Source organism: Emydura macquarii, unplaced genomic scaffold (assembly GCF_026122565.2).
Source record: "Emydura macquarii macquarii isolate MOO-44397 ecotype Brisbane River unplaced genomic scaffold, CSIRO-AGI_Emac_v2 contig_2897, whole genome shotgun sequence".
Taxonomy (NCBI): Eukaryota; Metazoa; Chordata; order Testudines; family Chelidae; genus Emydura; species Emydura macquarii.
The window spans coordinates 48,413,407-48,438,346 of NW_027133034.1; the positions used below are offsets into that span (position 1 = coordinate 48,413,407).

At 41.2% G+C, this 24,940-nt stretch overlaps 2 protein-coding genes and 1 long non-coding RNA gene across 3 annotated transcripts in view; 1 reads left to right on the forward strand and 2 right to left on the reverse strand.

The window, feature by feature from the left end:
- Positions 1 to 1,082: 1,082 nt before the first annotated feature.
- Positions 1,083 to 1,465, reverse strand: LOC137166906 (small ribosomal subunit protein eS24-like). The gene has a single exon (XM_067568814.1). It carries the CDS (start codon positions 1,440 to 1,442, stop codon positions 1,083 to 1,085), a length of 360 nt encoding a protein of 119 aa, XP_067424915.1. The 5' UTR covers positions 1,443 to 1,465.
- Positions 1,466 to 5,978: 4,513 nt separating this feature from the next.
- The window catches only part of ANKRD31 (ankyrin repeat domain 31), a 108,547-nt gene continuing 89,585 nt past the window's right edge, over positions 5,979 to 24,940 (reverse strand). The window contains exons 22-25 of the mRNA XM_067568813.1: positions 19,198 to 20,233; positions 13,310 to 13,450; positions 11,557 to 11,650; positions 5,979 to 6,707 (exon numbers count right to left, since the gene is read on the reverse strand). Coding sequence (XP_067424914.1) covers positions 6,556 to 6,707; positions 11,557 to 11,650; positions 13,310 to 13,450; positions 19,198 to 20,233 — 1,423 coding nt within the window. The 3' untranslated portion in view covers positions 5,979 to 6,555. The remainder of the gene's footprint in view (positions 6,708 to 11,556; positions 11,651 to 13,309; positions 13,451 to 19,197; positions 20,234 to 24,940) is intronic.
- Positions 18,680 to 21,300, forward strand: LOC137166907 (uncharacterized). Its single transcript, XR_010923867.1, has 3 exons — positions 18,680 to 18,810; positions 19,295 to 19,370; positions 21,171 to 21,300. It is a non-coding gene; the product is annotated as an uncharacterized lncRNA (long non-coding RNA).

The window sequence follows — 24,940 nt, forward strand, 5'->3', positions numbered from 1 at the left end:
AAGGGAGCCGCTGCCTAAGGATCTAGGCAGAACACATTTCTGCAGGGCTAAAAGACCAGTGCAGGCTCTTTGCTGCACCCAAGGGATGGGAGATCAGCGCTCCCCGACCCCTGGCTGTAGCAGGGAGCAGGGCAAAGTGCTCCACCTGGGTTCATAGGTACTGGGATCCCTGCTGGAGCCTGAGGGAGGGGAGCACTGATCCTCCATCTCCCTGGCTGCAGAAGGGAGCCACTGCCTAGAGACCCAGGTGGAGTGCACAGGGCTACAGCCAGGGAGATGGGAGATCAGCGAGGAGGCAGCCTCTTCACTGTATTCCTTCCATCTGGCTGCAGTGGTGGGGGAGGAGAGACTGCTGGCAGAGACTGGTGGCCCTTCAGGGTTGTAAAAATGACATCTGTGACCCTTGAGCCAAAAAGGTTGGGAACCACTGCACTATGCGCTTGGCAAACACAGAACAAAAATACTGCCTCTGCCCCAAGGAGCTTACAATTTAAGTATGAGACAACCTACAACACTTCTTATCCTTGTTTCCAAAGCCCTGAACAGCTCTGGTGGCATAAAGATCTCTTCTCTCATTGTATCCTTCAAGTCCCTTCCTCTCCACCAATAGTCTCAATGGATTTTTTTTTTTCAATTTAATAACTCCGTTCTCCACTGTTGAAATAAAAAAAAGGGGGCAGACACTACTTGCCAAAATAACCTGAGGGACTCTTGCTGAAATTATTTTTACTCTGTTCTTAAAAATAAGAAACTGTTCGTGGGGCTATTGTTAATATACATGTATAGAAGTTTTCTGAGCAAGTTTTTAACCTAAGCCCCTCTGTTTATTGCAGCCAATATGCCTGGGTAAGAGAGAGGTACTCTGAGACACTTGGGCCCCAAGTCCATTTAAGTAGATGAGGCACAGGAGCTTAAACTGGACTATCTGGCATCTGAATTTTTATTACTAGCTGACTGGCTGCTGGACCTTAGCATTTTTCCTCTCCCCTCCTCCCCCCACAGTTTGTATAGTTTGTTTGAGAAGCTTCTGAAAGATCAGAATCATCTTCTCTTGTTACTGTCACAGGATAATTTAGTTTCTGTTATTTCCATTTGCCAGCACCAACAGTTGCTTTGGCTGTGTCCCTGACTTTCTTCATTCTGTTCTTATGCTCCTTTCGCTGTTTTCTCAAAGTCTTCTTCTTTTCATATAAGCCATGCCTGGCCAGTGTGCGCTTTGGTTCATTCTTCTTTGCATAATCCAGGGAATCATAAATCATGCCAAAGCCTATTGTCTTGCCACCACTAAAATGGGTTGTGAAGCCAAAGACAAAAATTACATCTAGGCTTGTCTTGTACATTTTTGCCAGCTTTTCCCTGATTTCAGTTTTGGGAACTGTGGCCTTTCCAGAATGAAGAACAACAATCACCATCTGCTTATGCTGAAGCAGTCTATTTGTCATGAACTTCCTGGTTCTGATGATCACTGTGTGTCATTCATCTCGGGGGCTGGCCTTTGGTGATCAGAGAAACAGCCTCTTTCCCTCCAGGGAGCAGGCAAAATGGCATCAGTCACTGCTGCCTCTTTGTTTCTATTTTTTCTTCCCTTAATTTATTTTAATTGTTTAAATGTTAAGTTTTTCCTTCTGTCTCAAATTAGGACTTGAAAATTGGGGTGAGCGATCATTCATCTCTGTGGCATAATTATAAAAATACCCAACTAAACATGTATAGGGCCAAAATCTGAGTGATTTGCTCCCTAAGTAATCCAGAGGGGTGTCTGTGTTTGCAGGAGATGCAACTCAGCACAGAATCAAGCCCCTGTTGCTTGTTTTCTCATTTCTTTACTTTTCCATTTCATATCTAATATTTGCTCAGTCTCTTCAATGTATTCTCTCATCTTTCTCTTCCTGTCTCTCTCTGTCTGTTTTCTTTTTCCTGGAAAATATAACTGACCCCATGACTCCTCAAAAAGAATCATGTTCCTTGTTGTGACGCTAGCAGACCAGGGCCCAGCTCATGCCAGGTCCTCACAAAACACTTACAAATACATACATGGGCACCAGTCTGGCTTACCTGTGGGTGAGTATAGTTAAAATAGATAGTAGCATTATAAGAATGTGTTTAGTGTTTAGGCTTTATGGAATGCTTGTAGGATGTATTAATCCTACTTATAATATCTGCATCCCATGGTTAAAGTTATACTGAGTGTTTGCACTGTAAACCTCTGTAATTGTGTAACTCACCAAACAGGAAAAGAAGCATTAATTAAGGTAAAGTGCTCATCTTGCACACAAGATGGCCCATTGAAGGCAAATGAGGCATTGTGTAGCACCAAAGGACAGAGACCTTGTTGACTGTATTCCTAACTCCCTCCAGGAAGGGGAAACCTGTGCATGATCTCATCCCATCAGCTTGGATTCTAGGGTGAAGGGGATCAAAAAATCCCTGACAAAGAGAAACTTGGTCTCTTTATGCTGTCTGAACACAGAGGGGTTAGGGGGGACAAAGAATCCAAAACATAAGCAAGAGATCCCCATGCTGCTTGGTATAGGTCAGCTCTAAAAGACATATAGAGTTGCTTATTAGAGAAGTTTATATTACCTTTTTAAATCTAAGACTGTAACTCATTTGTGGATGAATGTTTCCTCTTTCTTTTCTTAGTTAATAAATCTTTAGTTAGTTTATTACAGAAAGTTAATAAATCTTTAGTTAGTTTATTACAGGATTGGTTACAGGCTTTGTCTTTCGTTTGAGATCTGAGTAAAATTGATTTGGGGTAAGTGACTAATCCTTTGGGGCTGGAAGTAGCATGAATATTATGATTATTTTTTGGTGTAAATTGACCATCTATGACATAGACTGGAATGCCCCAGGGACAGTCTGTGACTTCATGGTAAAACTGTTATAGTGCTTTAGGACTTCACACTTGTTACTGGGTTGGTGAAATCTAATTATAGAACACACAACCAGTCTGGGATTTCTGCCTTGCTTTTTTGACAGTCTGCCCTGAGATTGGGCCTCATGGTCATGAGCCACTCCAGACAACGGGACACTTGTATCTTTGGGCATGTCTACACTAAAAACTTAAGTCGACCTACATTAGATTGACTTACAGGCACTGCAGTAATTACTGCAGTGGTTCATGTCCATATTGCCCTTCTTCTGTCGATGATGCATGTCCTCACCAGGAGCACTTCCTCCGACTTAAGAGGGGCAGTGTGGGGTGCTAACCTGAGGCTCCTGGATCCCTGCAGAGAGCTGAGAGTGGGAAGGAGGGCAACTTTGCTCCTGGCAGAGAGCTGGGAGCCTCAGGAGGCAGCCTGGCTCTGAGGGGAGAACCCAGTGGGCAGCAGGGAGCCTGGGCAGCAGCCCAGCAGGGAGCCCAGGCAGCCAGGCTTCAGCTAGACCCCCCATCTGCCTCACTTTCTTGTCAATATCAGGGCTCTAGCATGGAGCTGTGAAGTTGACAAGAATGACAGCCAACAGCTGATGTAAGTAACCTGCAGTGTCCACACTGACACTGCATCGCTCTAACTACACCGACGTAAGCCCTATGCCTCTCATGGAGGTGGAGTTATTAGGTCGGTGTAGTGGGGCACTTACATCAGTGGGAGAAAGGCTGTAGTGCGTGACATAATTAGGTCGACGTAAGCTGCCTTATGTCGACCTAACTGTAGACCAAACCTTTGTCTCATTCAAAATCAACTCTCCCTTCCTAGCTCTGTTGCTCATTCAAACTGTGCTTTTGCTGTAAAACTTGAGCTCTTAGAGCAATTTCTAAAGATTTTTAGATGTCTAAATATGCAGAGACCTGCCTAGGGGGATTTTCAAAAGTGCCTAGATGCTTAATACCTATGGGATTTAAGTGCTCAGGTGCTTTTGAAAATCCCACTAGGCATCTATCTTCAATGTTAATCACCTAAATACCATTCAAAATCTGGCCTTTACTCTTCCATGTCTCTTGACTTGCTCTGTTCTCTCTGGGTAAAATTCACCCCTGTGCAGAGGGCCAGTGCACCACTTCCTGTGTAACCCTTGTACTGGCCTTTCCACTGGGTGAATTTTACTCTTTCCTTTTTGTTTCTTGTTCTGTTGTCACTTCTCCCTTGCTTCTCTTCCCTACACAGTTCTTTCATAACCTATGGCCTGTCTTATTCAGGAGGTCAGACTACCATAGTGGTGTATCCCTTCTGGCTTTAAAATGCATTAATCTATATTCTATTATCTAGTCCCCAGCTGGTCTCATGTTTCTGTCTCTCCCTCCTTATTCCTTTGTCAATCCCCTTTGCTTTCTCTCTCACTTATTTTCATCTCCCCTTTGCCTCCTTTACTCTTCCTAGGCCCTGAAATTTCTCCTTTACAGTAGCAGGGGTATCAGCTGATTCCTGCTCTTTGAATTATCCTTCCTGACTCCTCTGACCTGCATAGCATGAGTTGTATATTCATTCAGAGCATAGGAAAGGAGAAATCATTTACTAAATAAGAGGAGTTAGCCAGTTGCTAAAAGCAGAAGGGTTGGGAGGACTGACCGTTATTGTCTGTCACCTGGGGTGTAATGCAACACGTTAGATTCCCACTTAACAGGGGTCTGGTGATTTTGCCTGTATTGCATAGGGCCCAATATCAGCTGTGCTTCCTTAGCATGTAATTGTAAAAGCTCAAATTTTAATGCAAAAGCATAGTTGGAATGAAAAGCAAAGCATTTACAAAGACACCACCCTTCTCATGTCCTATTTCTTTAAGTTATGAAAAGAGTGTGGATTTTTAAAGTACAAAACTAGGTTTTCTAATTTTATGAATTGGTAGTTAGGTCAGATTAATTTCTTGTTGTCAAATGTACACTTTAACTCCATTACTTACTTACAGTGAATATGTGAACACTGAAAAAAAAATAAAAGAAATTAAGGTTTTTTTATTTTCACATGTGGAAACAGCAGTTTATGAATAATACTTTACATCCTGTTCCTCCCACCCATGAATTAACATGTGAGCCAATATTTTTGCCTCTCAATCTGCACTTTGATCATGTGCAATGTTGTTATACTGGCTAAAACAAAGTATTACTGTCAAGAACTTACAATTTTTGTTAACAATTTTATTAAATATCTTATAACAAAGAAAACATTCTAAATAAGCTGACAAGCAATAAGTAGATCAGATGGTCAAAGGGCATTTTTTAAATAAGATAGTAGCCTTGTCTAAACAAGACATGAACAATATTTGAATAACCATTTACTTTAAACTGACCTTGCTTTCAAGTTTTCTATTGCAGCTTTATCTCCTTTTTATGTGGAAACTAATCTTTAAATACCTACCACTCAACAGCCTTTAACTTTTTGGCTTCATGACCATTTGTATTTTTTCAATCTTTAAGGCCTTATCAATGGCTGTAATGCATGACAGGGCACAATATTAACACACTTCTCATTAGAAGCATCCCTCTCCTTTCCCTATTCCAGTTCATGCCCTGATAGTCTCCTTTTGCCTGAGGCAGTACTCAACTCCCTTCTGGACAGTAACTCACACGCCAGATAACCATTACAGGCTGCCATGTTTTGGCATGAGTCTCTCACTCTGCCCCATTCTCTGGAGTTAAGAGTGTTGGGCGCTAGCTCTGCATCTTTTCTATTTCTTGTAATCCAGGGAGTGAAAGAGCAAGAATGCAATTTGAATGCAGAGCACTCTTGTGGTAATCAAATGTTCCATAAATATGCTACTGGGGAAGACTCAGACTTTTAAAATTAAAACAAATACACATTCTCAGGAGGTTGAGGTGAATTTGGCAGTTGCTCTTAGATTTAAAAAAAAGTTATTTAACCAGTAAATGACCTCATTGCACTTTCTGCCATGCACTAGTGTTTACATTGTCAGTTCAGACTGAATACAACTGATAATCAGAGAAACCTCACATTTGAGAACTTCAAATGATGAAAAAAATTTGCTTTTAACCACACCTCTCCCCTCCCCCCCCAAAAAAAACAAAAAAACAAAACCCTTCTAGAAATGTTTATATATTTCTAGGTCAAGTAAAGCAAAGCAACTGGCTACTTTAAAAGTTGCTGATCTTAATTTTGCTTAACAAAATTGCTTATATTAGTACATTAACCTTTGCAGTCATTTAGGGTGGTACACGCTCAAGCAGACTACCTCTAAGGTTAGTTGCAAAAATGACCGGCAGTGCTTTTATCTGAACATGTGAGGACATATTAATCCCTTGTATAAGCAGGTACAATGCCAATTAAGTCAGTGGAGTTGCATTCACTTACACTAGGGCTGAGTATGACCTAAGGTGCGTACCAAATTTATAAAAGGACTTTGTTTGCCTCTACACTCCCTTGTCTCAATAGTAAAGCAAAATATGAGTTCAGCGTTGACAATTATCTTCACCAGCTGCAAATTAAGTTTCTTGTATTAAATCCAGATCCCAAGTAATATTTAGTATATCTAATTTACATTCATACCACCAGGCTAAGGCAGCTATTTAGATGCTAGTAACAAGGCAATTTAATTCTAAAAAGTCAGTTTTACTCTTAACTGGTGATGAAGAAAAACTATTATAAATCAGAAGAGTTCTTAAAATCCAAAATTCTCACATTCTACATAGAACTTCCAATGCTGATCCATCATGTGACATGGCAGAAATTCCTCATTATTTATTAATAATATCTCATTTAACTGAAGAAAGCTTATGGAGTTTTTTACTGAATCAGACTGGAGGGATGATCCTGTTAGAAATAAAAAAGCAAATGATTAAAAACATTACATTAAAATAAGATCCAGTTATTCATTCCATTATTTATATAGGACCATAGGTCTGAATGACTCTTTATAGACATATAATCTGTGACAGATCTCCTACCCTGGGATCTTACAATCGAAGACCCTGATCTGCAATTTATAGTGAAGGCACACTGCTGCACCCACAGAGCCCTGTTGACTTCAGTGGGGCTGTACATGGATTCAGTAGCGCACCTGTACACAGTAAATTGCAGGATCAGGCCTAAGATTCCAATACTGTCAGCACTCATGTATGTGAGTAATCACTATTAGACTAGTCACCCGAGTAATTGGAGGATTGGAATCCTATTTAAAATGCATAAAATGAAGAAGATTGGGTAACTGAGTGTAGAATTTGGCCCTATGAGTTTTAGTGTGCATTATTAAAAACATTAGCAATGTCAACTGTAAAAATTCAACCATGAAAGATGTAAGAAGGCAGCAGGTCAGCAGCAGTATGGAATTTGCTGTTCAAATCCAATAGTCAGTGAATGGAGGTCTTTGGAGAACTGTACTTTTTATTTACTGTTTTGTTTATCCTTTCTTCCTTACATACATTTGCACACAATATCATGGCTACAAGTCAGAATAGTTTTGACTGGGCTTCAGGATACAACAATCACTGAAAGAGTGGCAGGTCTTACAATAACAGCAAAGCTCAAAGTAATGAAGGTTGAGCTTTAAAAAGGGCTGCACTCAACAAAGTAACTGCTAACCAGGCAAAGTTGTTACACCTAGCAGTTGCTCTTAGGAGGAGGAAGAGGGTTGGCATGAGAATAAGAGTGGCACCAGAATGGAAAGATCAGTGTTCAGTCCTTGTTCAAATGTCCAGGGCTCTCTGGCCTTGTCTTAACAGACAAAAAGGATGTGTGTTGGCCTCTTGTTAGCTCAATAAAGTTATCTTAGCATGATTGAAAAGCCCTAATAAGATGCATACTAACACTAGAAGCGCTGTTAGTTCGCCATGTTGTAGCCTAAACTCCCCACTTGGCAACCACATGGCTTCAGATGTGTTAGCCTGCATTTAAATGGGGCTTTTCAATTGTGTTATGCTAACTCGATTTCAGTTACGTTACTTTTTGTCCTTAAAGACATGCTTTCTGACAAAGAACCACAACCACCCTGAAAAAATCACAAAAGAAGGATCTTGAATGGTGGGGAAAATGGCAAAACTCCTTTTGACTTCAGTGGGACCAGGATTTCACCAAGTACCTTAAAGACTCAACTGATAATTCTTCAATACTAGGGAGAGACAAGGTGGGTGAGGTCAGACCTGAAGAAGAGCTCTGTGTAAGCTCAAAGGCATGTCTTTCACACCAACCAAAGTTGGTCCAATAAAAGATAATTACCTCACTCACCTCGTGGGACAAACATGGCTACAAAAACACTGCATACAATTCTTCAATATGTTCACTGCAGAACACAAGATACAGAAGAACAAGAAGTACTATGGATCTACAATCTGATGTCCAAGCATGTATTCACATACCCTGAACCCCCACAAAGGCTTACAGCATCAAATAAATTGTATGTGTATCTCTGAAGAGGTTATTACAATGCTGTTCACACAAAGACCTTTACCAATCAATCTATGAAACAGCAGGCAGTAGCTCCAGAGGGAGCCACTTACTCATCTTCCTGACTATAGGTAATGTGTTGGAAAAATAAGGGCTATCATTATTATAGAAACATAGGACTGGAAGGGATCTCCTGGGTCACTCTGTCCAGGTCCCTGATATATGACAGGTAGTCCCATCATATAATCCCATTCATGAATTTATCAAACTCCATTTTAAAATTAGTTAAATTGTTTGCCACCACTACTTCTATTGGAAGAACCTGTTTCCTCTGATAATTAGAAACCATCTTTTAATTTTCAGCCTAAAGTTATTCATGGCCAGTTTATATCCATTTGTTCTCGTACCTATGTTTTTTGTTTTTTTTTTTAGCTTAAACAGCTCTTCACACTCCCTAGTGTTTACCACCCAGCTGTATTTATAGAGAGCAATCTTCTCCTCTCTCAGCCTTCATTTTGCTAAGCTAAACAAGCCAGCTCTTTTATTATTCTCTCGTAAAATAGCCTCTCCATTCATTCTCTTGATCATCCTAGTAGTCCTTTTCTGCACCTGTTCCAGTTTGAATTAATCTTTCTTGAACATAGGTGACCGGAATTGTACACAGTATTCTAGATGAGGTCTTACCAGTGCCTTGTACAATGGCCAGGGCACCACTGAGCCCATGTAGGGCTGGAAGGGGGGAACGGACACCGCGCAGCCCTGCTTGGGGCCTGGAGCGGCGTGGCTCTGGCCAGCAGGGCACCTCTGGGCCAGGGCCGGAAGCGGGGAGCAGCTGCCACTCAACCCTGCTTGGGGCTGGGAGCAGTGCGGTCTGCCACTCAAAATCATTGCGCGTGCCACCTCTGACACACATGCCACAGGTTGCCAACCCCTGAACTAGCTGAAGCAATCTTGGAATCATTAATAATCATCTTCAAGAACTCATGGAGGATGGGCGAGGTCCCAGAGGACTGGAGAAGGGCAAACCTAATACCTATCTTTGAAAAGGGGAATAAAGAGGACCCCCAGGGAATTATAGATCACTCATCTAACTTCAATACTTGGAAAGATACTGGAACAAATTATTAAACAATCACTTTGTAAGCACCTAGAGAATAATAGGGTTATAAGGAATAGCTAACATGGATTTGTCAAGAACAAATCATGCCCAACCTACCTAATTTCCTTCTTTGGCAGGGTTACTGGCCTATTGGATAGGTCGGAAGTAGTAAATATGAAATATTTTGATTTTAGTGAGGCTTTTGATATAGTCCCACATGACATTCTCTTAAGCAAACTATGGTCTAGATGGAATTACTATAAGGTGGGTGCACAACCAGTTGAAAGACTGTACTCAGAGTAGTTATTAATGCTCTGCTGTCAAATTGGGAGAGTGTATCTAGTGCATCCTGTAGGGGTCAGTCCTAGAGCTATTATTCAATATTTTCATTAAGTGACTTGAAAAATGGAGCGGAGTGTATGCTTATAAAATTTGTGGATGACACTAAACTGGATGGGTTTACTTTGGAGGACTGGATTAGAATTAAAAATGGCCTAGGCAAATTGGAGAATTGGTCTGAAATCAATAAGATGAAATTCAGTAAAGACAAGTACAAAATACTATACTTAGGAAGGAAAAATCAAATACACAACTACAAAATGGAGAATAACTGGGCAGGTGGTAGTACTGCTGAGAAGAATCTGGGGATTATAGATGATCACAAATTAAATGTGAGTTAACAATTGATGCAGTTACGAAAAAGGCTAATATCAAGCTGGGGTGCATTAGCAGGAGGGCTGTACATAAGCCATGGTGAGGCTGCCCCATCCAAGCCGGCGCCGGGCTTCAGGGCTGCAGTGGGAGAAGCTGGTGCTACACACCGGGTAAGTGTGGGGAGGGCAGGACAGTGGAGCCAAGCCTGCATTTGCGCTCCCCCCTTGTCTCACATCTCCTCCTCCCCCAGCAGGTACAGACCTCCCCTCCCCAGGGCAACTAGAGGGCTGCACCCGGACCGGGGGCGTGAGGCTTGGGGGGGGGGGGGTGGAACTGTAGGCTTGGCCCCCAGGTGCCAGAGACACTCCATACACCACTGCTCCTTTACCTAACTCAGACCTGGGATCTGATCCAGTAGTCATGTTCACAGGCTGCCTAACTCCATACAAAACTACTGGAGGAGGAGGACTTGCCTTATGACCTTTAGCCCTGTGGTTAGAGATGGTAGAACCCTGTTCAAATCCCTTCTCATCAGGCAGACCAGAGACTTAAACTGATGATCTCCCACATCCTAGATGAGTATCCTAAACATTGAGCTAATGGTCATAATGGAGGTACTGCTCCTCCTCCTCCTCCAGCTATTTTGTGTGGAGTTAGACACCCTCTGAGCATATCTACCAGATCTGGCCCTGCATGCAATTTATGAGAAGGAATGCCTATCCTGCCCTGATTTGTGGATTGCTAGCTAGCAGATGTAGGCACTTCCATGCAACCTGGACTTAGACACATATCTCTGTGAGAGAGGCAGGGCTTAGCACACACTCCTTTGATTGGCATCTCCCATTGGCCACCTTATGTGGCTTCCTGCCTAGCATGCTGGCTTTTGTGGAATGCCTTGCAAGGCACCTATCTCCCCGCATTTAATGTACAGGGAGCCTAGGCACTTAACTTGTGATTGCAGTGCTGTTCTTGTGATTTTCTAGGTGCCTAAAAGTTAGGTGTGGCAATCCCCAGTGTCAAAATGTCTAAGTGAATCTGGGCCAACCAGATGAATTAATATACCCTGTTTTATCATTTATTCTTGTATATTGTTAGAAAGAGAAAAATTCAGATTAGTAATTTATCTTTTGAGTATTTCTAGGGGTCTCCACCTAAGCAGTTAATTTCTTCTCTTTGAAAAGCATTATTTGCATAGTTTGCATTAGTTTATTAGCACACTAAACAATTACAATGATTAATAAGACCTTTGTTTTTCTATGTTTTAAGTAATTTTTAAATAAAACGTTTTGGCATCCAAGACATTAAAAATGATTCCTTCCGCACACTGCATTGTGTTAAGGGGAGAAGGGAATACTTTTTTTGCTATCCAGATCAATTTCTGAAAGAATTTTTCAAGGCCAAGGAATGTAATGAGGGTAATTCCTAAAACAAACCAGTAAGGAGTGAACTGTGGAAGCTTGAGCTCTTTAGAAACCACTTTCTGCTACTTCCAGCCAAAGTGGAAATTAGGTTTTAGTCTGTACATACCAGAAGGTTTTTGTTGTGATGGTAATTCTGGTTCATTAGGAATACGAGCTTCTTCAAGATGAATTTTTGACAGCTCTGTTCCAAGATACGTGACCTGTGTACAAACAAATCTGTATCAGTTAGTGGTTATTTTATTTACATTGTATTTTCTATGATAGTAAGAGTCAAAAGTAACAGGTTTCTTTCCAAATTAAGTGTATGCAACTATGAGCCTAATTTGCGCATGCTGTTACTTACTGCAAGTGCGTATTGTAAATATAAAATTTACATAGATAATGCATGCAAAAATTAGGTTTGTTACATGAAATGCAATTTTTGCATTTGCACTTGAAGATGTCTATTTTTGAACATCAGATCCATTCGGATCCTACTAGCCAGGGGACATGAGTTCAAATCCCACATAAAATCATTTTGTGACTTGGAGACTGGGAAAAGGTTGTATTTACTCGGCTTCGAAAGAGTTACTAGTTTCCTCAGAATCCAAGCAACTTTTCATTTGCTTTTCCTTAGCACTGCTCTCTTGGCTCTAAAATGGTCACAGGAAACATGCACTGGTGTAAGAAAGTTAAAGAGTCAATGCTGAAGGAGCAAGCATTGATACAAAATGCACTATATCTACCACAGAAGAAAGTACAAATGGTAAATGTGCCAACACTAGTTGTGCTATAACCAGCATCACAAGATAAAATGGAGTACACAACTTTTCCAAAAGTGTATCTAAGTATGGACTTTCTATGGGAATCTGCATCTCATTTATGGTAAAGAAAATGGAGGATGGAAAGGAGTGTTATGGTAGAACCAAATTCTGTAACATTTTAAAATCAAACATTGTAATTGTTGTTCAAATAGTTAAATGATGACATAAGAGTCAAGAGAGTGAAAACTGGCAACTATAAGGGACATTTAAGTCAGACAGTTTAAATCTCTTTTTTATTTTTATTTTTGTTAACACCTATTTAACTAAATGTTTTCCTTACCCCTTTTAATAAAGGAGTTAAAGCTCACTAAAGACATGTTCTGAGTCACCCTCCAGAAAAAACAGGTAGTAACAGACTTCATGTATATAATAAGGTAAAAACATAAGCAGGAAAAAATGTTTTAACCTCTTCAAGCCTCTTTTATCTATCTTAAAGAAATAAAAAAAGGCACAAACCCAATTTTAAAAAAATCTCATCACCTTTAAGGAGATCAACTAGGTCTGAAGCATGAATGCACTGACAGCAGCCAAAGGCTAAACACTACAAAAATGTTCCAAAGTCTCCAGAGACCATAGGCTGGATGATGCTCAGAGCCTCACTTATGCAACTGGATATGGTGCCCATGTAGAAGCAGACCACAGGGCCAATGGTTTGGGTGTGCTGCTCAAGCAAGCATTCACGAGGGTGCAGCTGTGCCGTTATCTACTATCCAAGGGTGCTGAGATAAGTTGCAATGTAGAGAGTTGGCATCTTGAGGGAACAAAATGTAATTCTAAAAAAAATTAACAGAGGACTGATACATAGAAATGCTGAAAAGGATGCAGGGCAAAGCTGCTCAAGTGCCCATATGAGCTGGGACAAATGCTGCAAAAGTGCTGGCAGATCTTGGGGGACTACTTAGCTGTCTGGTGCTTTATGTCTTAGAACTTTCACACTAGAGGAATTTCCACCTGATCACAAAGCTAATAGCAGGTATCGAAGATTGAGAATCCACTCTGTCTACAACAGAATACAACAGCTTTTAAGAGATTTTTTAGAAACAACAGTGAGCCTACCTTATTCCACACATACTTCCAGCTCACAGATATGTCATTTCCCAATAATGCTTTAACCCACTGAACTGGATTCCCATGAATTCTGCTGCTGTTTGTTCTGATTTTGCCATCTCCTAAAAGAGTAGCTTTATGGCTGAAGTCCTAAAAAATGAAAAAAAACAAGAAAAAAATTCAGTTACATTGACAAATCAAAATGAATATCCTTAAAATTTAAGCCAAATTCTAAAAGTTCATACCATATGAACTAAAAGTTGCAGCTAGCTATTTTACATCTTTTCTTTGTTCTAGGTTTTTTTAAGAAACTCATGCCACTATCATAAATTAAAATAAATAAATATTTCAGTTGTAAACTGAGAAATTTCATGGTATGAGCAACTTTAAAAATATAATACAATCACATCTGTTAGGGCGCGCAAGACTTTGTAACGCGAAATCAGTATAGTTTGACAAGAGCAAGGCCCTAAAAGCAATGCTAAGCCAGAAAAGCAAGAGTTAAGACCTCTCAGGAGCAAAACCCAGACGCTGCCCTCTGCCCGACCTTAGGCCAGAGGAGGAAGTGCCTTGGGGTCTGGAGCATCCTGAGACGACCACAGACATTTGCTAATGCTTGATAAGCTAAAAGGTCCCTATTTTAGTAATAATAAAGGAGAAGTAAGACTATGGCTGAGCTCTCTTTGAAGTAAACAACTAACGTCACCTTATTCCAGAAGGTCCCTAGCTAACTACCAATAAACTAATAGCAACTAAGTGTTAAGGCCCAATCCCTACTGGGATTGAGATATACGTCATGTATTACTGGGTAAAGCTTGCTGCAAGGTGAGGGGGAAAAGGGTATATCAATCCCCCGAGAGCCTTCCCAAGCGGAGACTCTCCGTGGATCCGTGGAGGCGCTAGCGGATGCCTCGGGCAGGCGGTTCCCGTACGTCACCCGCTTATCAGAACGAAGTATGGGTCTCCCTCGTTCTTGGTGATAAGTGTTCCTGCACACGCTTAAATAAGGCTAGCTTCTTACATCGATGGGCCCCCAGGAGTATATTGCTGTAGGTATCCTCTTGGCAGGTCTCTTCCTTGCTTAAGGTTCACTTCTCTGTTCGCTAACTGCAGCTGCTGCTGCGGTTGCTCAGCTTATGATAATAATAAGTCCTGTGCCTATAAGTTGCTACTTTATATCCTTGTGGTTAATTGTACTTTCATTGTACTTTTCATCTTAAGGCTTGTGCCGGAGCTGCAGTTCCTGTATGGTACAGGACTCCCGCTCCTGTCTGTCTTTCTTATGCTATCTCAGGTAATAAATAAGCACTTTGACATCCTTTTGCCAGTGTGCTCCATTCCGCCACCGAGATAAAAATACCGAACACTACAACATCCAAATCATTAGCTGCACAAATATTAAGCTTGATAATTTAAAAAAAAAAAAAAAAAAAAAAAAAAAAGAGAAGTTGGTCTTTATACTATGCAATGTTAATGAAAAGAGAGATTATAAGTATTGTTGCCTTAATAATACTAATAGAATACAATCCTGCAAACACCTAAGCACATGAGTAACTTTGCTTATGTATTTCCAGTGTAGTTAACATGCAGCCTGGCTTATATTGCTTGTTAACAGTGTGATATCTACACTGGGCTTAAAATCAAGTTCAGCTAACATATTTAAGCAAGGTTTAAACTACATTGTGCACGAACAAGGTTAGGCTGATTGGTGTGTATGGGGTCAAAGTGTTAGAACAAAAGATGGGCCTGATAGGGGATCACTGGTCCACCCTCTATCCCGTGTCCCCCCAACATCCCCAAAATGTGTGGGTTGGCTCTATTTCTATAGTGTCTAAACCAGAACATGCTAAATCATAGAATTGTAGGACTGGAAGGGACCTTGAGAGGTCTTCTAGTCCAGTCCCCTGCATTCAAGGCAGGATTAGCTTTATCTTGATTCCTAGACGCTCCCTGACAGATATCTGTCCAACCTGCTCTTAAAAATCTCCAATGATGGAGATTCCACAACCTCCCTAGCAATTTATTCTAGTGCTTACCTACGTTGATGGTTAGGAAGTTTTTCTTAATGTTCAACCTTAACAGCCCTTGTTGCATTTTAAGCCCATTGCCTCTTGTGCTATCTTCAGAGGTTAACAAGAACAATTTTTCTCCCTCCTCCTTGTAGCAACCTTTTATATATTGAAAACTGTTATCATGTCCCCCCTCAGTCTTCTCTTCTCCAGACTAAACAAAACCAGTTATTTCAGTCTTCCCTCATAGGTCATGTTTTCTAGATCTTAATCATTTTTGTTGCTCTTCTCTGAACTTTCTCCAATTTGTCCACATCTTTCCTAAAATGTGGCACCCAGAACTGGAGACAATACTCCAGTTGAGGCCTAATCAGTGTGGAGTAGAGTGGAAGAATTACTTCTCGTGTTTTGCTTACAACACTCCTGCTAATACATCCCAGAATGATGTTCACTTTTTTTTGCAACAGTGATTTGAGGAAGCTTGGATTCAGATCTCATCTCTACAACTTAGGCCCATCTCTGGTTAGATACTGTTCAAAACTACCCTGTGAACCCAAGGTAAACCCTAAAAAGTACCACCAACTCTCAACATACTGTTACCATATGGTTTTTCATAATCGCAAAGGAGGAAACTTTATTGTGCTTTTCCTCTGCACAAAGCAACAGACCTCTTAGGTCTTTGCCTCTAAGAACTAATCTCTGTGGTAACCACAGCACCTCAGGGATGTGTGAGTGATATTCTCATCAAGATGCAGAAATACAACTGTTCTGCACACAGAATAGCTACATTCTCCTCCTCAGCTTGCAAGTCCTAAAGGCCAGGGTTAATATTGGAGACCATAACTAGAAGAGCCTTGAGATATGGCAATAGGCAGACGGATATCTTTATCCTTCCAGCTAGGTTTTCACAGATTTTGGAGCAATGTTACAAAAGGAAACACTTGCATATACTGATGATTGATATAGTGACCTAGTATAAAGAAAACCTCTGTGTCCTACTAGTTAAGAGATTGTCATATCATGTAGTAGGATTATGCATAAAATGACTGCTTCCATCAAAAATCCATCCATCAAAGAGAGTCAGTAGGTCACAGATACAGACAAAGAACTTTTCCCAGCCTTTGGCTGCTTTTATAGCTGATTTCCTACAGACTCAGCCAGTTAGGTGAAAAGAACCTTCAGCTGGGTAATCAGCACCTTTGAACTGCAAATTAATTGATACAGCTGGGAACTTATAGCCACTAACTCAACCAATACCACCACTCAATAATTCTATCATTGTTCAAGCACTAAAGTCAGTTCTGTAGCAACGACCTTGTAAATCTGCTCTATATTTGAAGGCAGGGGACTTTATCTTGTTCTTAGATGTATGGTGTGCATTACTGTGTCTCCTGTATAATCAGCTAGCATAGAAAGAAGTGAAATAACTTATTTTTCAAACTGTTAAACTATTTCTAACATGGTAGTTTATCTAATAGTGGGATAAATCCCTTTGAGTTATATTTTTGGCCTAAAAGACTTGACAGTGTCCTCCTAAATATCACATTTAGTCATAAAAAACCTTAAAGTCACCTCTGAACTTTAAAAATAAAATATTATGCAGTATAAAGGACCAGCCAACGACTCTATTTTGCTGCTAGCAATGACAGTAAATGTTAAACAGATAATAAAAAAGTGACCAACATTTTTTACATATATAGTATTCTGAATGTTGCTATTACATGATGTGGCAGAAGGCACTTCACCCATTGTAACACTTTCTTATAAAACTCTTGGTAGAAAATTTTTAAAAGCTGATGTGTAAATATCAAATAAAACATTCAAATTAAGTGCTGAGAACACTGAATAAAGAGATTAAGGAAACACTTGAACACACTTCTAAATTAGAATACTTTTATGCTCGGAGTTGGTCAATCACACCACCTTGCTGAAGCTGTTGGGTGTGTGGTAACTGCTTTCCACTCAGGCTAAATGAGGGAGCAATTAAAGGCACCTTTGTTTAGTGATAGCTGAATGGAAAATACCATCCAATTAACAGACCACATGCAAGTCTGGGCAGGGAGTAGACCTGGGATTTAACTCACTCCCATATTAAACTAGTTTTGATTAGCCTTGGGTAAAACTCAGGGATTTCACCCCTAAAATTAAGAAAAAATGCTCTGCTGCTGCTGCTAAGGCACCCCCACCTCAGGAATGCCCCTGAGAAGAGTTATAACACCAAGGGTGGTAAAGTAGAGACACCCAGATGCTGGGAAGTTTAGGGAAGATACAGAAAGACCCAGCAAATGGTAAATTACATAAAATGACTTCTGACCAGCAAATTTATGCTGACCATCTGCACAAAGAAGGTCATGAATAAGTTACAGTTTGGGCATAAGAGATAAAATATAAAAAAAGACTTGAGGAGGAAACATAGGTGCCTGTGTGCAATTGGTTAGCTTTTGTTATGTAGGGGTATTGAATAATGTGAGAGGTTTAGTAGAGTTAAAAGACGTAGTTAGTTTTACCTATATATTGTAAATGAAAAACAATGTTCCTTGGGAATCATCAACATCAAGGTGCCAGAACTCTTACCCCACTGCACAACCATGATGTGCAGAGGCATCACTGGCACTCTCAGATGAGTGGATCCTGACTGGCCATCAGATGAAGATTTTCTGTATATTGGGAGTGCTGAGTATAATAGATGTGCTGGGCCTATGAATTCTGTGTGTGCTGCTAATAAGTAGATGTTTAGAGCACAGCTGTGTAAAGCTCTTTCACTGGGAAACATTCCACAGACCTGTGGAGCCCTGAGCCCTGTGAGTAAGGGTGGGTACTTAAATTGACTAGGTTTCTCCCTGAGCCCCAGGGGTAAGGGTAGGTACCTTACGTCTGAAGTCCTCAGTGGGGATAGGGTGGAGGTACCAAAATTAACTGTGTCATGCCTTGAGCCCTGGGTAGGGTATAGGTGGCATGTCCTAAATTTTTGTAGGTAACAGTGGCAGAGCCCAGTTTCTCTGGGGTCTGATAACAAATGGAGAGGTAGCAGATTGATTTCATTGCAGCTGTGTGTACAGAAGCAGAAGCAAAAACACAGAAGTACACATAGAAAGGAGCAAGATAGTCTCACTTGTAGTGTAGCCAGGAGAAAAAGCTAAAAAAATGCTTTTGGGTAGAGAGCTGGCTGGAAAGAGGCTTAGAACTGAACCAACCAAAAAAACCCCACTTGTCTGCTGTTGTTTGATTCCTATTGTGTTCAGGGACACAGGACTTTCTGTACATTCTTTGTATATAAACATTAAAGAAATACCAGACTTTCATCAATTTTTTCTCCTAACAGAAACTACTTGCAAAACTTGAATATTGGCTAACTGCTCCAGTCAAAAGGGGTAATAGTACTTTTTTCCCTTTACAAGTTTGAGGAGTCCAGACTATTCTTCTTGTTCCATTTCAAACACCTGCTGATGATGACCAGATAACACCACAGACAAGTGCCAGTTTTCGGTGCTGATCTGTAGGGTAAGGGAGTCCCATTTTTTCCTAATATTGAATGTTTTAAATAGTTTTTTGTCTGACAGGGTTACAAGGATTTAAAAACCAACCAACCACAATTTAAAAATATACAGTTGGGGGGTGGAGGGAGAAACAGGTCTCTACTTAGCCCTCTTCCAACAAGCTCAGGTCTCCAGCAAGGTTCAGTGAGGAATATAACTTCACCAGTACAATGGACAGGGCTGGACCAACAGAGTTGACTATTCATACAGGAGTTTATTTTGATATTTACAGATTAACTTAATACTCAGACCACTTTGGTACAGTATAATGTTCAATATTTCCCACATTATATGGTTTATTTCTTTTCATTCTTTTGTAGTATTTACATTATTTCAGTGGTAAACCAATTACCTGAAGTTTGAATTCTAGAACATTTTCTCCTGGCTTAATCTTTCCTAGTTCAAGCAGATCTTTCAGTTGAATTTTTTTCCTTCTGTTTCCTCTGCAGTTCAATTGCTGTTGTTCACTACCCTGATTATCAGAGTACTGGGAAGAAGAATTTTGACTGATGTTTACTGGATAAGGTACATATGAGATTAGACCTGTAGCATTACATGAGGTCCTATTATTTTGGAAGCTATTTTGCTGAAGAGTAACAGAAATTTCTGCAGATTCTGCCACTACTATTGGTTGCTTCTGGAAAGCTTCATTCTTATCTCCATATCTTTGCAGAGTCTTACTAGTGAGACCCTGTGGACAATCAGCAGTTGGCTGATGGATATTATTATTGATAACAAAGTTTTCAGCTTCTGAAATATTTAACATGCTGGTTACTGGAGTGGGGTTGGCAGACTTGCTTCCTTGTACAGTAATTGCTATATAATTAGTTTTTTCTTGCTGTGAGCACTTTGTTGGAGTAATGCAATTAATAGGTTCTGAAGGCAATGTTACCATTTCTATAGTATCTATGGACTTTGATGTCTCATCGAAGGTATATTCTCTAAACCTGTTTTCATATGCCATAACATGAGAAGAAACCTCTTTGTTTGTAATTGCCTCTTCATTTGCGCCTGTCTCATCCAAGCAGCCTTTTGGATGTTGGCTGTACTCCTGATCAGAAAATGTACTTTCTACAGGGACAGGTGTTTCCACCAGGTTTACATTAGTCAGTTTGGCATCAGGCCCCATACTTACTGTAACTCCATCAGGTTGCACTATTTTATCAACAGTCAGATCATCTCTTCTGTCCTTTTCATAAGAAATAATTGAGTTTGGGATTTGTTTTTTTGAACATATAGAATATACTTGCTTTGCACTTCTATAGTTTTTTATTTTCTGGCCTAGCTCTTTCTGTTTTTGTGCCACAATCAAAAGACTCTTCTGCCTAGAAGCAAGTTTAACTAGTTGTTCCCTCAATGCTCCTTGTTTAAAAGACTCCACTGAAGCCCTATGTGAAATAAAAATAAAACAAACAATTAATTCAGAACACAAAATACAAACTGTGTGTATTTAAAAATAAAACCTCTCAAGGAACAGAAATATCTTACAGGGACTCTGCCAATGTCCAAAATTTGAATGATCTTTTTATAGTTTGTAAAGTTTATGGTTCAAACCTCAAACCTTATTCATAATGAGCTGTGGGCAGAGAAACCCTGAAGAGATCAGAATCTTCCTCTTCAGCGTGGAGGCAGGATGCGAAGCATCCAAACTACCATTATATTCTTAACCTACTATGCATCTTTATGAGTGGAATTGAGAAACTGGATCCACAGTCACTGGCCAGTCCCCTGCCCTCATATCACCAGAGGGCAGTGCACAGGAGATACATAAATCTTCTGAGTATTCCTCTGGACCCTTCTTCTTGTTACAGACAGGTAAAGGAATCCCCAGATTACCAAGCACCACGCTGAGAAAACAGTTTCTTAACTATTTACAAGTTTATTTGGGGCAAAGGGGATGTGGGGGACTTAAGCAGATTAGAAGAAGAACAAGACACAGAGTACACTAGGTAACGATTATATGAGTTTCAAAAGTATAATCAAATTAATGTTACTTATACCTGAAGAGATAGCAGCTTCCAGGTGATCAGTCTGGTGGGCCGACGGCTCTTCAGCCAGACCCGCCGAAATGCAGCAGTTATTATGCACTTGGGCTACGTGCAGTATTCGTAACAGCTGATGGCTGCCCTGGGCTTTTTGCAACGTCCCATTGTTTGCCATTGCAGACGTGCTATCTTAGGTGTGTCAGTAAAGGTCCCGATAAGGTCAGGTCTCAGGTCTACTGTAATTGCCGAGCGGGAGGGGGTGAGCGGGGGCGAGTGCCGGTCACTAGATATTATACTGTCGCCACACTTCTCATTCACTACACTGATTTACTGCATTCAGGCCTTCTGCAGCCCTCATGTGGGTCCTGATTCTGCAATGAGCTTTGCATGAACAAAGCCATGGGCCTAGGTGGAGCCACACTGAAGTCCACGGCATTCTATGCAGATGCAAGAGTCTGCCAGAATTTGACACTATGTAATGTTCAAATAAATGTTATTTTGTAAAACAAATGCTTTCATGTTCTTTATCCAAACATCTCCTCCCAAAAATTCACATTAGCAGCCCAGAACTCATGACCTGCTATGCTATGATGCGCATGCACATGTGTGCACCTACACTCTCACAATGAATGAAAATTGCAGTAAGGAGAAAGATTTCAATTTCAAGCTTCTACTAGGTTATTATAAATGGTAGCCAGTAAAACAATTATTTTAAAAATTATAAAAAATATCTTGATAATAGCCTTTAATTTTAAATGATCTCCATGAGTGTCATAGCCAGATCATGGGTAGCCAGAACTATTAGTCAGATCCAGAGTCCACAGTCCCGAAACAGGAGTCAAGGATCAGCTGGACTGGGATATGGGGAGGTCAGAAGGAGGAGGAAAAAATCCTGCAGATCAGAACCGTGAGTCAGGAACCTGTGTCAGGCCAGGTCAGGATACCAGGAGGTCCAAGGCAAGAGACAAACTGGAGGTCCGGAACTACATGTCAAGCCAGGTCAGAATGCCAGGAGATCAAGCTGGGGAAGTAGGAATCACAAAGCACTGTTCAAATCAGGTGGAGACCAGTTGTTCAGACAGCTGCTTGTTCCTGTTGCTGGCTTAAGTAGGGCCAGTGGGTCAGTTAGCTCTTCTGGGACTCTGCCAATTGTTCCTTGGGGTGGAGCCTCACATTAGGTGTGAGCTTCATGTGTGTCAGGTGAGCTATTGCCAATGGGCTGCCAAGTGAAAGGTTGGAGCATGACTGCTCCCATGCATCTTGGGGGCCCAGGTTTGAGGCCCACGGGTCATGACATCATTCCCTCCTCTAAGGGCACCCTTTGGATGATGTCAATGAAAGGCCCAAGCCAGTGCAGGAGCATGAACATTTTCAGTTGGCTCCCAAGTGCATTCCTTTGGGCCATAACCTGTCCAGTCAATCTGGTACCATAATTTGCTCCTCCTGATCATAGAGTCAAGTTCTTTGTGTACAATGTATTCCTCTTGATGCTGTAATTGTATTAGTGGAAGTGGTGATTGGGCTTTATGGGAAAATGTGTCCTCAGTGTATGATTTTGGAAGTAAGACATGGAATATAGGGTGGACTCTAAGGGATTGAGGGAGTTGAAGCTCAAAAGTGAATGGGTTGATTTGTCACCGAATCTGCTATGGGCCAAGAAATCTATAGTCTAGTTTCTAAGGGGGTCTGTCCATGTGGAGGTGTCCTGTTAAAAGCCATAACTTTTGTTCTATGGAGTAGGCAGGATCCTGATGTCTACATTTGTCTGTGTGCCTTTTGTGGTCTTCCTTTCCTTTTTAAGGTATTTCTTCATCTCCTCTTGGATGTGATGGATGTGTTGTACTATGTCCAAGGCAGATGGGTTGGATGAGGATGTTGGTAGTTGTGGGTGAAATGGGGAGTAATACCCTAAGTTGATAAAGAAGGGCAGTGGCCTGTGGATGCCTGATCTACTTTATTGTACGAGAACTCTGCATAGGGTAACAGTGAAGACTAGTCATCCTGGTGATGGTTGATGTAGCATTGTAAGTATTGTTCAAGGTCTGGTTGATTTCTTTCTGTTTAGCCATTTGACTGAAGATGGTATGAAGAGGACAAGCGTGTGTGGACTCCTAATAAACATAGAGCCTCATGCCAGAAGTGGGTAGTAAATTGTGGCCCCAGATCAGAAGTGACATGATCTGGGAGGCCCTGAAGACAGACTATATTGTTTATCCAAAGCTGAGCAGTTTCCTTCAAAGAGAGTAAACATGTACAGGAAATGAAGTGAGCCATTTTAGAAAAGGAAATCTAACACCATCGGATGGTCACGAAACCACTGGATTCTGGTAGTCCCTTCACAAAGTCAAAGGAAAGGGCCTCCCAGGGCTGAGATGGTGTGTTCAGAGGTGGAGACCACAGGTTCTCTGGTGTGGGATCTTGGTGCAGGCACGTACCTTGCAGAAAGATACAAAAGTCTCTATCATGGGGTGCATTTGGGGCCACCAGAAGAAATGGGTCATTAATTGTTGTTTTATATCATCCTACGTGTCCTGCCAGGGTGCAGTCATGACACAGTTGAAGAACCCCCACTCTCACAGGTCCTGAGAAAACACAGATGCAGTCCCTTATGAACGTGATCTCTTGGGTATCATGTGGTACTCTATTGATAATGGCCATCTCACTGGGTGGAATTCTGGAGGCAGAGGCAGAGTGGATGAGCATCAGCAGGTCCTGGCAGCAAATCATATTAAGAAAATTATGGGATTTGAGAATGTGGAACTGGGGGTTTGTGGGTCAGAGCCCTATCTTCGGGACAAGGTGTCTGCCTTGCCATTTCTGATTCTAGGGTGGTAGGTAAAGTTGAAACAGGAGAAGAATAGGGCCCACTGGAGCCGTCGTTGGTTTAGGGCCTTCGCCCTGCGCAGGCAGTCCAAGTTCTTATGATCAGTAAGCACTTGGACCAGATAGAGGGCCCCTTCCAAGTAGTGCCAGCACTCCTCAAAAGTGGTCTTAATTGCCAGGAGCTCCTTGATGAAAATCTTATAGTTTCACTCAGCATGGGTGAGCTTTCTCGAGTAGTAAGTGATAGGGTGCAATATTTACTTGAGTCCATGCTTCTGGGAAGAAGACTGCCTCAATCACCGTACTAGAGGTGTCAGCTTCCACAACAAAAGCCTGCATCATGTCTGGATAGGCCAGTACTGGAGTGGTGGTAAAGGCAAGCTTCAATTAATGCAAACATGTGCTGGGACTCAGGTGGACCAATGGAACTGGGCATTTTTCCAGAGTAGAACAGTGAGGTGCTTGGCTCCTTTAGGAAAATTCAAAATGAACCTGTGGTAGAAGTGTGAGAAGCCTAAAAATCATTGTATGTCACGCACATTTCAGGAGGGCTGCCCAATCGCAAACAGCATGGACCTTGCACAGATCCATCTTGATTCTTTCTAGAGGCAGAATGAAACCCAGGAACTCAGCTGAGGTCTGACTGAATGCACACGTCTCAAGTTTAGCACAGAAAACATGCTGTTGCAGTTTCTCTAGGACTAAATGGCTTTGAGTGGTGTGTTGATCAGATTGTCTGAGAAGATCAATGTATCATCTAAGTACACCACCACAAACTGGTTCAGTAGGACTCATAGTTAATGAAGTACTGGAATCTCACTGGGGCATAAGTCAGTCTGAATCACATAACTAAATATTCAAAGTGACCATAGCACGTCCAAAAAGTGGTCTTCCATTCATCCCATGCTCAGATATGGATGAGATTGCTCCCTGGAGATCATGGTGAATATGCAGGTGGTCCCCATGCACTCCAACAAGTAAGGGATCAGAGGTAGCAGGTTATGGTTCCAGATTATTATCTGATTTAGGGTCCAGTAACCAACACAGAGGCAGAGGCTACTAACCTTTTTTACAAGAAGGATCAGGGTGCCAGCTGGTGAAATCAACATTCGGATGAATCCTTGGGACAGATTCTCTTGGAGATTCTCTCTCAATACCACCAGTTCAGACTTCTACATAACATGTAACCACCCAGACTGCAGTTCTATGGGGCAGTTATAGTCGTGATATGGGGAGAAGTTTTCCGCATTCTTCTTCTCAAAGATGTCAGCATAGTTGGGATACATG

Excerpts from the sequence above, each read along its gene's own strand:
- LOC137166906 (XM_067568814.1), bottom strand. The coding sequence starts at position 1,442 with ATGACAAATAGACTGCTTCAGCATAAGCAGATGGTGATTGTTGTTCTT.